Consider the following 15,161-nt stretch of genomic DNA (forward strand, 5'->3'; position numbering starts at 1 on the left):
TAATAGTTTATTATAAACCCAAAATATTTGGTGATAAGTGTAACAAAGTTGTGCAAAACCCTGAATGCTGAACACTACAAAATTTTATTGAGAAGTAAAACAAATTATCTAAATAAAGAACTACTCTATAGAAACAGATCCACAGATCTTTTCCAAAATGGTTTTGGAATATCTGAATACCATATAAAAAAAATGCATCCCACCCCCCAAAAAACCCTCAACCACTTGACTTTAGCTTCATTCTTATTTTTAGAAAGCTCTTAGATCAGTGTAAAAGCTAAGACGTAGGAATTGGAGAGAGTACAGTGGATAGGGTGCTTGCCTTGCATGCAACTGACCTAGGTTTGATCCACAAATGTTTCTTTGAGCCCACTAGGACTGGTCCCTCAGTTCAGAGCAAGGAGTAAACTGGGGCTAGCCCCTAAACAAAGAGAAAAATTAACAATAAAAGCGAAGATGCAAAGTAAAAAACAGACAATAATATTTTCACAAGGTTGAGGTCCTTTTTAGAAAGGACCTCCCAATAAAAGCATAATGTGGAACTGAATAAATGAAAATTGCTCACCAAAATGCATGGTTAAGGAAACAAGACAAATCACAGACTGATAAAAAAAAAAAAAAACTTTCATAGTGGTCACAGTCCTGATTCAATCAAGGTACAAACACTTCTATTGACTACTTTGGTTAATAAAAGGGGAGGGGGGTCCCAACCAGGTATGTCTGGGCCACACACATGCCAAATGCTCTGTATTATGAAGATATAATCTTGATCCCTCCAATGAGGAGCCCTTTTTAACACATGCGAATGTTTGGAGGTGAACTGAGAGGTTTCCTTAGTATGTGGCCAAGTCTGAGCCCAAGCGTGTTATTTCTAGCAGCTTTATTTAAGCTCTGGCCTGTAGATGGGTGCCTGCCCACAGCCATTAAAAAAATTGACTAATACTGATTTCTAGCCCCTGCCAGTCCAGTGTTGGATACACCTCATGTCAATGTATTACAATTTCCAGAGCCTTCAGGTTTATAGACTGAACTCTAGAGTTATTTGTAGATGCAAAGAAAAACTTCTCAAATACATGCTTCAAAATTATTCTTAGTTATGTCGAGGCAATCTATTTAACAGATTATGGAAGAAAACATCACAATATAAGCTATTATATACATTTTGTTTTTTAATTTTTATTGAAACCATTATGAATTACAAAGTCCTTCAGAGTTGGTTTTCAGGCATACAATGACACTGAATTAGGGCCATGCCCACCACCAGTGTTGACTTCCCTCCACCAAAGTTTCCAGCATGCATCTTGTACTACCACCCTTAGCCCCTAGACCATCAGTGTAACAGGCCTATTTTAAGTTTCGATTGTTATAGTTTGGGACTTTTGATTCTATTGTTGTTGACTTTGGCTTGGATATTTAGTTCTGAGCTTTTTTTCCCTCTACCAATGTACCTGAGACCACTTGTCCCCTAGCCCTCAATCTCTTTTATTTACTTCTTAATTTTATAGAAAATGCAAAAGTATGAGGTAAAACAAAGTAATTCATGTCCCAAGGTTTTATGAAAAAGGTGGGAGCCCTTATCTAGAAAATAAAAACTAAATTTTAAGAAGTGAGGAGTGGCAAGGTTTTTATTGTTTGTTTTGTTTTGCATAGGTGCAGCAAATGTTGGGGAAATTAGAAAGTAAATACCCTTGTCCTAAAAAGCAGGGTATCTCTACCCATGAAGTATCATGTCATAAGACCAACTTCGGACATACTAATTGTTCAACCCTATATCTCTCCTCACAGTCCCAGGAAAAGTTTTCCTTGATCACAGTTGTTGCAGTCAGTCTTCTGTAATTATACATCTTGGTTTTTGCACAGATCCCATTTCAAAGCCTGAGTGTCATGGCATATCTTCTAATTTCATCTCACTGTTAGATGCCAAGGCCGGGAAACTTGCCCTGAGTTGTTGTTGTTTTCTAGTTATCAGAGTGTCATATGAGCCCACCCTGGAGCAAGTAAATTCCAGGGTGACATTAGGGCCTTTCCATGTGGAAGTTTGATTCCTGGTGCTGGTGCAGAAAATGGTGCTGGTCCCAAGGATGAAATCCAAGATTGGACAGTTGTTGTACAAACAACTGAGGCCTAACTCAAGTCAATATAACAAATGTTCAGAGTGAAAGGTGCCCCTGCACCATAACATTTATGAGTTCTTATCCATATTATATAAGAAGTTCTTTCTATACATAAGATTTCCCAATTTTAATGTGCCTATGCAAAAAGAAACAATGACACATAATACTACTAGCACATATAGGGGTAAAAATAACTAGGTAGGCAATCCCTATAACCTAATTTTAATCTCAACTCAGATCCCAAGAGAAATTTATCTACTAGAATTTCCTACTAAGCAGATCCAAGAAAGGGATGGGGAGAGCTGTCTCTACACAAGAAAATACATGAAAAAATATAACTACTAAGGAAATACATCTAAAGAAATATATAAAGAAAATATATATATATTCCATTTAAGTCTTTTGAAATAATCTTGTGGGGGATAAAATCCAGAGCACAGTTTCAACCTACAATGTGGTCTTGTGGAGTTTGAAAAATGGTTTGCAGGGGCCGGGCGGTGGCGCTGGAGGTGAGGTGCCTGCCTTGCCTGCGCTAGCCTAGGATGGACCGCGGTTCGATCCCCCGGCGTCCCATATGGTCCCCCAAGAAGCCAGGAGCAACTTCTGAGCGCATAGCCAGGAGTAACCCCTGAGCGTCACAGGGTGTGGCCCAAAAACCAAAAAAAAAAAAGAAAAATGGTTTGCAGAAGTCAGGGATCAGGTAGTGTCCTCAAGCTGAAGGTCTTTCAAGAAATGATTCCAGTAAAGAACAATAGTCCACAGTAAAGGGTGGTGAGAGAAAAGAAGCTACATAGAATGAATCAGCAGGAGCAGTGGTGGCAGCTTCTTCCTGGGCCAAGACAAGGCAGGTTGGGAGGCTGTTCTTTCACTTTGGGAGCCATCTAGCAGCTGAGTGGGATTGGAAGGTTCCAGTTTCTGAGGAGTAAAGGTAAAATATGGAGATATAATAAACCGAGGTGAGAGGGTAAGATAACAGAAGATTTGTAAAGTTGTAAGCAGGGCAGAGGAGAAAAGGAAGAATATGTAACAGGGATAACAATATAGTCTATTATATTACCTAAATTGTCTCAGTATTTAACAAGAAGATACTGACTCTTGAACTTTTTTGAAAATTTAAAAATATTATGAAAAATCTGTGGTTTGCAAAGTTATTGATAGTTGATATTTCAACACCAATCCCACTATCAGTGGCAACTCCCATTACCAGTACCCCCATATGTCACTCCTCACCACCTCTTCCATCTCCTTGACAGGCACATTACAAAGATGGCTACAGTTTAGATCTCCTGCTTTCAGTGTTTTTGAGTCTGTGCTTTGGATGTAGTTATATGCCACACTTCCACATTACCAGTATAATCAAAGTCTGACCTCTGATTTCATATTACTTAACCTTTTGCACCTTTTTTGCTGCCTTGATTTATTTTATTCTATATCCTTCTACTCCCTAAATTCTGTGGTCAAGGGTGACATAGGTATCCCTTCTTAATCCAGTTATTTTATGTACCACAGATAAATAAAGTCATCCTGTATATGTCTTTCTTCTGGTTAATCAGCATGGTTATCTTCTCGTTCCAAGCAGGTTGCAGCAAATTTCATGATTTCACCATTCTTTGTAGCCAGTTCATTGTGTATATGTGCCACATCTTCATGATCCATTGCCTCTAAATGATATTTATAATCTATATTTAACATTTACCCCATGGTTTTGAAGTTGAGAACTATTATTATTCATGGCATAATAATAGTAATAAGAATTAGCCACTTCGTGTTGTTGTTTCTTGGCCACACCCAGATGTGCTCAGGGGTTACTCCTGGATTTTCACTCAGAAATTACTCCTAGAAGGCTCAGAGGACCATATGGGATACTGGAATCAAATATGGGTTAGCTTTGTTCAAGGCAAACACCCTACCCCCTACCTGCTGTCCTATCACTCTAACCCCAAGAATTGACCACTTTGGTTAACTTCAGTGGTAATATTTCAAAGTCACTTGCAAACAATTTGTTACAACCAAAGGCAGAGGATCTTGGATGCCACTAAAAAACACTTTCTCCTCTTGTGACCTCTGTCTGTCATGGTGGACTTGATTGTAGGGACTTGATCATGAACTACTGCAGAAATCCAGATGGTGAAACCCGTCCGTGGTGTTATACCACTCACCCACGAGTTAGATGGGAGTACTGCAACCTGAAAAAATGCCCAGAAGCACCAGCAAGTTCTGCAAAACCCCCAAATGTTGCCCAAGTTCCAAGCACTCAAGATACTTCTGAAGACGGTAAGGAGTCCATGGATGACATCTCTCCTTGGGTTTCAGAATTACAAGGGATGAAGAGTGTAGGAAGACTAAGATTGCTTGCTAGAAGGAATAGGAGTATGTGTTGGATGAAGCCTCAGTGACTAATTTAAGAATCCAGAGCTACTAATGGAATAACATGAGTGGTGTTTTTCTTTATAATCTGAAAGCCCATAGTTATGTGTGATAGATAGAATCAGAGCACAAGGAGCCAGATAAGTAGTACAGTGAGTAGGGCACTTGCACATAGCCAACCCAGGTTTGAACCCCAGTAGTCCATATCTTCAGAGCACCACCAGAAGTGATTCCTGAGTGCAGAGATAGGAGTTGCCTCTGAGCATTATTCCTATGTTGCCCCCACCAAAATAAATTGGAGCATGAGTAGCATGACAAGGTGGCAATGACTTATCTGGATCTTTCTAGAAAAACAAATTTGTATCTACTCCATGGAGAATAGAAAACAATTATTTGGGCTGAAATCTACTGGATTAGTAGTGCTGGTTGAAGAATCAGGTGGAGAAAAAGTTATAGAGCACGGAAAATTGGCAATGCAGTGCTGGGAAAGTTTTAGGAAAGTTAGGAGACCTGGGTAGAAGGATATTGTGATTCAAAGAGTGAGGGCTCCACATCTCCACTCCTCCCACTCTTTTGGCACCTTGATATGAATCTCTATGTGCTTAGCATCTGCTGCTGGGCTGGACAGGCAACAGGTCATGTGCCTCGGCCAGGTGAGGAATTCAGGGAAGATTCTCATTGACCTCCAAAGCATAGTCTGGTTTTCAGTCTGATCACTCAGAGCTTTCCTGTCACAAGTAGGAAAAGGCAAACCTAGGTTGATGTCATGATTCCTCTCACAGGAGATGGGCTTAGTCACCTCATTGTGGGAGAGGCACCACTCATGTACCCTTTCAACAAGGGAAAGCTCATCTCTACCATATATTTTGGCCAGACATTGGGATGTGTGCTACATTTGGTATCACTAGTATTATAAGACTTGAGATACTCATCTATGGGCTTCCAGGAGCACACCCATCTCTGGGGGATGACCTCACCAAAGGCAGTCTGTGGTCCAGATTTGGGAGCATGAATGCTCAAAACAGTGGCTTTCTTGGCTGAGAAGTCAGAAAGCCCAGCTCTTACCATTAGGATTTTCCAAGTGGACCCAGAGCATTGGGTGTCCATATCTGACAAATATTAGATGCTCTGGAAAGGTCCCAGGCAAACTCCTTTTTCCCAAAGTTTGATATGATAGTTCCTAAGTCATCTCTTTATGCCTCCCCATGGAGGCAGAACTCACAGCATAGCCTTTGCCAAAAGAGTTTTTTGTATGTCTGTTTTCATTCACCCACCTTTCACATGCCCTCAGTGACAGTGTGGGGCTCAGGAAGGATCAAGCATTTCATTGTAGTATCTTCCTGAATAGGTGGTCTATTAATACTCAGCTTGTCATACTCTGACATTCTTCATATCTCAGCCACCATTCTCACTTCACCATCTTGCTATATGTGTGGTTATTTCCAAGTGCATTGGTCTTCCCAGGGGCTTGTTAAATAAGGATGTGTTTTTAGTCACAGTGGTCAGTACAAGGATAGGTGAGGACCCCACCAACACTACAGCATTTATTCCTATTATCCTACTCTGGGTCATGTATTCTAACTACCTGTGTTGTTCCTGGCAGACTGCATCATTGGAAATGGGAAAAACTACCGGGGAAAGAAAGCCACCACTGGAACAGGTACCGCATGTCAGCCATGGGCTTCCCAGGAGCCTCATAAACACAACATTTTCAAACCAGAAACAAACCCACGGGCTGGTTTGGAAGAAAATGTAAGCCACTTTCTTTTGGATACTATCCTGCCCTTTTCTCCCCTATTTTGACATTACTTTACAGAAATTAAGCCTGGATTGTGTTGGGTGTGAAGTGGGGAAAAGACTAAGCTATTTCAGGACTAAGACTATCCACAGTTGGCATCAATGCTGAAATCATTCTCACCCCTCTGTTTTTCCCTCTGGTAACCTTTTCTGCCTTAATTTTTTAGAGGGTTTTTCTAGTTTCTTGTGCATGTCCTTCTAGGTTTGGATGATCAGAAATAAACCTTCATGACTTAGTTGGCTTTTTCTAGAACAAAAAGTCCCTGCTCCATCAGGATTCTCCATAGTGGGGTTCAAGGCCCTCACACACTGCCTGGAGTGGCTTTCTTTGTGAGGACATGTTGAAAAGTATATTACCTGTCCTTTGTGGCTGCACTCCTGTGGTGCCCATGGTCCAGAGGTAGAAACACTCCTAACCAATAGCCTGGTAACTGGCCTCAGGGCCTCCACATTGACAGAGGTTAGCCAAGCAGAAGAGGAGTTTATCTACCGATTCCTCCATTTAAGGGTCTCTAAGAACTTTCCTGGTATGCACCAATAAATATAACATCTATCAAACATTCCTTGATTTTCACCTCCTGCCAGGAAGTGGCTTCCTAGTTAGAACTAAGGAGACCTGAAAAGGGGGCTGTGATGAATTGGAGAATCTCCTCCACATTGCTCCAAGTATGGAGATAGACCCCCTTTCCTCTTCCCTCACATGTCTACCCTTTTTTCAGTACTGCCGGAATCCTGATGGGGATGTCAATGGACCTTGGTGCTATACGATGAATCCACGGAAACTTTTTGACTACTGTGACATCCCCCAGTGTGGTGAGTACTAGGAAGGGGCTTCTATGCCCATGGCCCCTCTTTAGAGAAATCCTAGGATGGTGTAGAATGGATGCTATCTTGGAAAATGTGCTCTGAGTTCTGCTTTCTCATGGGTCTCTGAACCTATCCTGCTGGTGGCCCCTTTTGGAGATGGTCCTCTCCCAGTCCCCCTCTTCTTTAAAGAAAGAAAACACAAAATCTCCTCAAACTCCCAAAGGTGGAAGGTTAGATAAACTAAGCTCTTTCAGAAGGACACTGATCTTGCCAGTTGGCATGAGAAACTGAGTTGCCCAGATAGGAGACTTTCCTTTCAATGCTGAGAAGCAAGAAAAGAAACATGAATAGCAAAAAAAAAAAAAACATATTCATAATATCTCCACTGTGAACTAACCAGTGGTCCCCTAAGAACTTCAGGAGATGCCCCACACAGCTTTACCTTCCAGATTGCCTTTATCTTAAGCACAGTAGGCTGCCTTCCTCATTTCTCTGAGATATGTCTAGGGAAAAACTGCTTGTCTCAGTGCTCCCCATATCTCTGAGATGTTTAGGATAAAAATTCATGGACAATCTGGGACATAATGTTAGTCACTGTGACTTGCATACATTTGGTTTTCTGGTGATCTGACTTTGCAAACAAAACCTGTCAGCATTACTTCAATATTACCTTCACAGATGGAAGGAATCCTGCTTATTTGAAACACTGTTCTCCTATATTAATTTATATTAGATTACATATTTATTATTTGATACCTAATTTCCATTCCACCAATATATTCAGTACAAATCATGTATAAGAAAAATTAGATAGAAACTTTAAATTTTGATCTGAATGATAATACCAAAGTACTATGTAAGAAAAGGCTATGTTGTCTTTTCTTAGAATATTCATACAATGTTGAGAAATTGAGAAGCACCTTCATTGAGAATCACCCAGCAGTACAAGTTCAACTTGTTGATCAAGAATGTAATTTTATGACATGACTTGTTTCCTTGGGTGGGTGGGGGAGACATCTACATGTTGATTCTTGGAATAGTGGCCATGACAAAATGAAAACTTATGAGAAAAAATAGACACTCCAGACTGTTAAGAGAGGATAGTCTCTAGCAGTGGTCCTCAAACTATGGCCCGCGGGCCACATATTGTATTTGTATCTGTTTTGTTTCTTCATTGCAAAATAAGATACATGTAGTGTGCATAAGAATTCATTCATAAGTTTTGTTTTTTACTATAGTCAGACCCTCCAATGGTCTGAGGGACAGTGAACTGGCCCCCTGTTTAAAAAGTTTGAGGACCCCTGCCTAGAGGATAAGACTAGAAGAATTTCCTCTTATAATATTGACTTGCTCCTACATTTATGAAGATGTGAACAGTTTCAGAGACAAGAAGAATTTTCTGTAACCTTCATAATCCCTGAGCTGTTCTGGGCATTGGTGGATGAGCCATGGGTGGATCACTGGGCCCTTCTCTCCAGGGGCACTGCTGCCTAGTTGGAGGAGAGAAGGTAGAAGGTGGATAGTAATGATGTATGAAGTCAAACACTGCCCCCAGGGCATTGGATTAGTCTCAGAGACTCTCAGAGCTCAAAAAGCTGGATAAAGACATTATTTTAGTTTAGCATATCTTTGCATATACGATCACACACATTAACACATTCATCCAGAGTGAGGCCTGTGTCTGGGAGGGGAACAGGAAGGTTCTAGTCCTAATCCCTTATACCAAGCATAAGCGAACGGGGCCTCCTCTTCTCTCCAGCCTTCCCTCAGTCTCCTTTTGGGTTCCAGTGCCATATTTGTTTATATGCCCTTTGGGGCCAGCCAGCCTAAAATATCCAGCACTCCAAGTCACTAACTGCAACGTTCAATGGGGAAGCTAAAGAAGACATCTTGGGACCATAGAGATAGCACAGCGGTAGGGCACTTGTTTTGCAAGTGGCTGACCCAAACGGACCTGAGCTCAATTTCCACATCCCAAATGGTCCCCTGAGCCTGCCAGAAGCGATCTCTGAGTGCATAGCCAGGAGTAACCCCTGAGTGCCACCTGATAAATAAATAAATAAAATAAAACAAAACAAAAAAGAAAAAGAAAAGAAGACATCTACTGTGGGGGGATATGGAGAGAAATCCTGGCAATTCTGCAAGTCAACGCAAATGCCTGAACCTTATAGATGAGGAGCTAAAATCAACACTTAATGGTTTGGCAATGGAAATCAAGGAGTCACTAGTTTGCAAAATTAAGAAATCTTTAGATGAACAATTCAACCAACTCAAAGAAGAAATCTTTCAGAAGATGAGAGATTCTATACAAATGGAACTGGAGGAATGCAAAAGCATGTTAGTAAGTCATAAGTATAATTACAAAGGTGGAGCATCGTGTTGATGAACTTGAAGACAAATTACAAGCCAGCATAGATAAAAAAAAAGTCAAAAAAGAAAGGAGAGACAAAACTCTGGAAGAAAATTTGAGGTACTTAATGAATAAATCTCTGAATTACAAGGATTCTGGAAGGGAAAGAAAATTCCAGAAAGGGTAAGAACAAGTAGTGAGAGAGATAATAGTAAAGAACTTTCCCACTGTTGCAAAAGAGGTTTCTCTACAAATCCATGAGGCAAAAAGAGTGCCAAACAAAATAGACCATAAAAGAACAACATCTAGACATTTGGTAATTCAAATGGCAAAAATCAAAGAGAGAGATCAACTCTTTAAAGAAGTAAAGGAGAAAAAACAACTCGAGTAAAAAGAAAACAACATAAGAATCAAACCAGATTTTCCATTTGAAATAATCCAGACAAGAAAAAAGTGGAATAAAATATTCAAACTACTGGATGAAAGAAACTTTCAACCCAGAGTCCACTAACCTGCAAAACTCATTTACATGGGAGGGAAGGTTAAATACATTCTCAGACAGAAAAAGAACTCACAATATTTGCACAAACCAAACTGACCCTGAATGAGCTACTCAAAGAGCAATTACACAAACCAAACCCCCAAACCAACAACAACAACCCTACATGGTATATTGCCACAACAACCCTTTCTGTCAGTGGTTTCCTTGTTTGTCGATGGATTAAACTCTCCCATCAAGAATGGATATGGGGGGCCGGAGAGATAGCACAGCAGTAAGGTGTTTGCCTTGCATGCAAAAGGATGGTGGTTCGAGTCCTGGCATCCCATATGGTATCCCGAGCCTGCCAAGGGTTATTTCTGAGTGTAGAGCCAAGAGGAACCCCTGAGCACTGCTGGGTGTGACCCAAAAAAAAAACAAAAACAACAACAAAACAACAACAACAACAAAAAGAATGGATATGGCTGTTCGGTTTGAGCAGGTATCCAATCAACTGATCTTTATAGATATCTATAATAATGTTCTAATGCTCTTATCCAGAGAAGTGGGTACAGAATATGTTTGAAGGCCATGGACTCCCACTGCAGTGCTCACTAAAAGTAGTTTTGGTGTCTTGATTTAACTATATTTAGGATAGCTCCTTGGTATTTTTGTCCACAGTGGTACTTAGAAATATAGGTTGGAGATATATACTATATTAGACTAGAAGACAGAGATCATTATGATAATGTCACAATAAAAATTCTAATCTATTTATTTTCTACTTGATTATATAATCTAATGTTTATGTCCACATATAGCAATGAGATGTATAGCTGCATATCATGAACTTCTGTTACAGAGCTCATTCATTGACTATGTTATTGTAATCTGTTTTCAATTGTAGGTAGTTTACCATTATATCATAATGCTCATAATTTTAGATTGCTTTTAGGAAAGGAAACCGGATGCTCAAGACCTACTAGACAATATTTCTAGGTATATACTCCTCTTATAGTGCTCATTACCATATCACTTAGTTGTCTAGACTTGAAAATTATTATTGTTTTTAAGAATGCTCTATACACCATCTAACCCATGAAGCCTATATGTGTATGCATAAGTGTATGTGTTGGCCATCTCAATGTCTGTCTAATGTTTGTCTGTAATATATAATGCCTATATTGTATATTGTCCTTCCACCTGTCATGTATAACCCTCTTTCCCCCCTTTGCTTGCCACTTTACAAATTCTTTTATAGCCATTCACTCTCCTATTTCCCATCTGTCATTTCCCCATTTACCCTCAGTTCTTAATTCCTCATGAAGCAGAACATTCCCCCACCCCAACCAGCCAACAGTTGGAGCCAACCAGCTCCCAAAGTGAAAAGATAGATTCTCAGCCTGAGAAGAAGCTGATATGTTACTGCTACTGATTTGCTCTCAGCAGTCCCTTTCCCCCACCTCCCTTCACTGTGGACTTTTGCTTGCTACCAGAGTTGGTTTCTGAAAAGCCCCCAGGTCAAGAACATTTCCTGATATGTGACTTCTGGGAGCCATTTTTTAGACTCCACAAGACCAAATCATAGGTTGAAGCTGTGCTCCAAATTTTATGCCCCCTCCCCGACTATTTCAAAAGACTTAAAGGGTACATGTATATCTCATTTGAATATTTCTTTAGATGCATTTCCTTAGTAGGTATAACCCTTATTGAATATCTTTTTATGGAGTGGCAATTTTCCCCAATTTTTGGAATCTGTTTAGTAGGAAATTCTAGTAGAAAAGTTTCTCTATTGTTTAGAGTTCATGTTAGAACCAGGTTATGAGGATTGTTGGTCTTGTTACCTCTACCCCCATATGCACCAGTAATACTTTGTGGCAATAGGCACATTAAAATGGGAAAATCTTCTGTGTACCAACAAGTTCTTATCTAATAGAGATAGGAACACATAAATTATATACTGCAGTGGGACTTTACATCCTGAACACATGCCATAGTGACTTGGCTTAGGCTTCAGAAGATCGAACACTGACCATTCACCCCTGAACATTGGATACTATCTATGGAAACATCCACAGTTTTCTACACTATCACCAGGAATCCAGATTCTACCAAGGAAGTGCCTACTGCTGCCCTGTCATCGACTTACTCCAAAGAGGGTTCTTATGACACCCTGACGACTCAATAACAGCAACAACCTGCTTTCAGGGAAGGGTTCTCTGCATTGCCACCTAATGGTGAACTAAAACCAGAAGATGTTCCGTGTCACCCTGACTTTGACAGAGGATCGGTACAGAAACCAGGATCTCTGCAGAAACCTAACAGCAACACCGTTATTGTGAAGAACTTTTACTGAAACCACAGAGAATAACTTTGGGGTTGGACAACCTAGTATGCCTGGTGCCTGGAGTTGGTCTTATGCCAGAATACTTCATGGGTAAGGTCTCCTTGTTTTTAGGCCAAAGGTTTTTACTTTCTATTTCCCCATATTCTGCTATGCTTATGCAAACAATAACCACTGCCACAAACACACACACACACACACACCTTTTTATTGAATTTTTATCTCTGCTATTGTATTGAACCTTATTGGAGATAGAATAATTTTCACAAATATACTTGCTACTGAACTTTTTCTTCTTTCTCTTTTCTCTTACATTTTATTTTATTTAGTTTTTCTATTTTTTTTAAAATAACTTTGTTTTCTGTCATCTTGAAACAAATGTGTTATGATCAGTTGTATCAACTATTTGATGCATTTTCTTTAAATAAGAAAAAGCTAAAAATAATACATTATCCAAAGTACATGAAAAGCTACTGTTAGTTCTTTCCAATGTCAACAACTAATTTTGATTTTCCATAATTTTAAATGGGTCAGAGAATACTGCTGCTGTGATGATAACAATGATATAACAATGATTATGGCAATATATAGGATGCCATAGTGTTCTAGACAATGGATTGAGATAACACTTTGTCACAAATTTCTCTCAAATTTTCATTCCAATGTCTAACTTGGTCCATTTATTTACTCATGTCTGCAACAAAATGATTTCAAGATACTTCTGTTATATTTTTAAAAGATAGGAATGCTTCCTATGGTCAGCTATCACTTTTGAAATTTGAAAAAATATTTCAAAACCCACATTGAAGATTTTAATCTTTACTTTGTATTTAAAGATGCTGAAAATTTAGTACACAGGTCTGGAGCATGATTTTTCTTAAATAACTGTTTGTTTTAATATAATTTGGGGTGTCTTGGGCTTAGTGCATAGGAGTCTATGGTGTATGTGTGTGTGAAATTTGGGGTTTCATACTTGCAAGGCAGGTACTTTTCCTCCAAGCCATTTATCTCCCCTCTGGATTGTTTGCCTTAATTACTTTCTTTCCCTTATTTTGCACATAGCATCATCCTCTTCATTTGATTGTGGAAAACCCCAGGTGGAGCCGAAGAAATGTCCAGGGAGGATTGTGGGTGGCTGTGTAGCATATCCACATTCCTGGCCCTGGCAGATCAGCCTCAGAACCAGGTACTGTAATTTGAAGAAGCATGCATTTATGGCATTTTCTACCTATATATAAGCCCTGCTGGATCACATCCCAAGGTTCAGAATATAGGAATTGCATTTAAATTCTCCTGAAAGACTAGAAGACTAGAAAATAAATACATTCTAGAGGATAGAGAGTTACTACAGAAAGATAGACACTTGTATGCAGCTGACCCTGGTTTTATCCAAGACACAATTATGGTCCCTTGAGTAAATTCAGAGTGATCCCTGAGTACAGAGCTAGAAGTGAGCCCTGAGAACCACCAGGCATAGCCCCTAAACAAAACAAAACTAAACATTATAGGATCACACCTTGGAAAATATCTAGAATTGGAATTTTTCCTTGCTGCAGACTGCTATTATCAAATTTAAACCAAGTTCCAGAATTATTGAAAAAGAACTGAAGTTGTCTGAGTGATGTGGTTATGCTTTGTCCAATGAGGAAAGGATGCACTTAGAAAGATGTCAATTCTGGGCCAGAGAGATAACATGGAGGTAGGGTGTTTGCCTTGCATGAAGAAGGTCGGTGGTTCGAATCCCGGCATCCCATATGGTCCCCTGAGCCAGCCAGGAGCGATTTCTGAGTGTAGAGCCAGGAGTAACCCCTGAGCGCTGCCAGGTGTGACCCAAATACAAAAACAAGCAAACAAACAAAACATGTCAATTTTGGAGAAGGGAGATGTGCAGATGTAGTCTTTCACAAACATGGCTTCCTTCATCTTTGCTTGACACTTGAGCATTAGGGAGGTTCATGACAGTGCTGGTTCATGCCACACACCTCATCTTCAGTGCAGGATGATGGGTCATCACCACCATTTGTGAGTGATTCATAGATTGTGTCAATGCCTCAGGCTTTCCATAGGCCATATCTTGTGGGGAAGGGTGTCTCAGAGCTCACACAAGTGTGTGCTTTCCTCTTCTAATGCCACATGGCAGCCTCTCTGCCCACTGCTCTTCTCCCAGGAGCTTGGTGAAGCCATTGAGAAGTTGTATAACAGCCTACTGCCTTCTGTTGATGGCTTTTCTTATCTGCCGTAGGCTTGATCATTCTCATGACTTAGAGGAAGGCCCTTTTTTTTACTTTCTTACTATCAGGCACTATCTACTGTGTCAGGTCATTCTAATCAACTCCAACACAGGCCCAAATGCCATTCTTATGTGCTGTCATGTGCTTAAAGAGTCCAATAGAGTGAGTCAGTGAGAGGCCCTTCCCCAAGGAGATTTTTCTCAGGAAAAAACAGCAGCTTCCATGATATACCTACATGTTCCTGGATGACTTCTTGAGCAACAGCTCACTAAGTCTGGTATAGTTCTCAAAAACAAATGTAGTGGATCTTGAGGGGAAAGCCAGAGCTGCTCATTTCTGTGTACAGGGCCACCAGGTCAAAGATACAGACACAGATTTTATCTTGGTGCCACATGGATTTGATTTTCTATGGACAGGGTATGCTTGAGTTTTCTCCAGCCATTGTAAAAATGGTATGGATAGAGCCTTCTGAAAATCCACCAGTGAAGCACAGTTTCTGGGCTGTTTGTATTTCCCTTTAGGAGCATGTGCTCCAAAATGATGTAAACACTCCTTTCAGTAAAATAGTCTGAATTGGGGCCGGAGAGATAGCATGGAGGTAGGGCATTTTCCTTGCATGCAGAAGAATGGTGGTTCGAATCCCAGCATCCCACAGGGTTCCCCGAGCCTGCCA

At 40.2% G+C, this 15,161-nt stretch overlaps 2 protein-coding genes across 2 annotated transcripts in view; one reads left to right on the forward strand and one right to left on the reverse strand.

Moving 5' to 3' along the window:
* Nucleotides 1-15,161, reverse strand: part of SLC22A3 (solute carrier family 22 member 3) — a 662,601-nt gene that overhangs the window by 545,642 nt on the left and 101,798 nt on the right. The gene's annotated exons all lie outside the window — the stretch shown is intronic.
* PLG (plasminogen) overlaps nucleotides 1-15,161 on the forward strand; it is a 55,492-nt gene that overhangs the window by 29,836 nt on the left and 10,495 nt on the right. Inside the window, exons 11-14 of the mRNA XM_049765335.1 lie at nucleotides 4,207-4,388; nucleotides 6,085-6,233; nucleotides 6,998-7,091; nucleotides 13,320-13,443. Coding sequence (XP_049621292.1) covers nucleotides 4,207-4,388; nucleotides 6,085-6,233; nucleotides 6,998-7,091; nucleotides 13,320-13,443 — 549 coding nt within the window. The remainder of the gene's footprint in view (nucleotides 1-4,206; nucleotides 4,389-6,084; nucleotides 6,234-6,997; nucleotides 7,092-13,319; nucleotides 13,444-15,161) is intronic.

This window comes from Suncus etruscus, chromosome 18 (assembly GCF_024139225.1).
Source record: "Suncus etruscus isolate mSunEtr1 chromosome 18, mSunEtr1.pri.cur, whole genome shotgun sequence".
NCBI lineage: Eukaryota > Metazoa > Chordata > Mammalia > Eulipotyphla > Soricidae > Suncus > Suncus etruscus.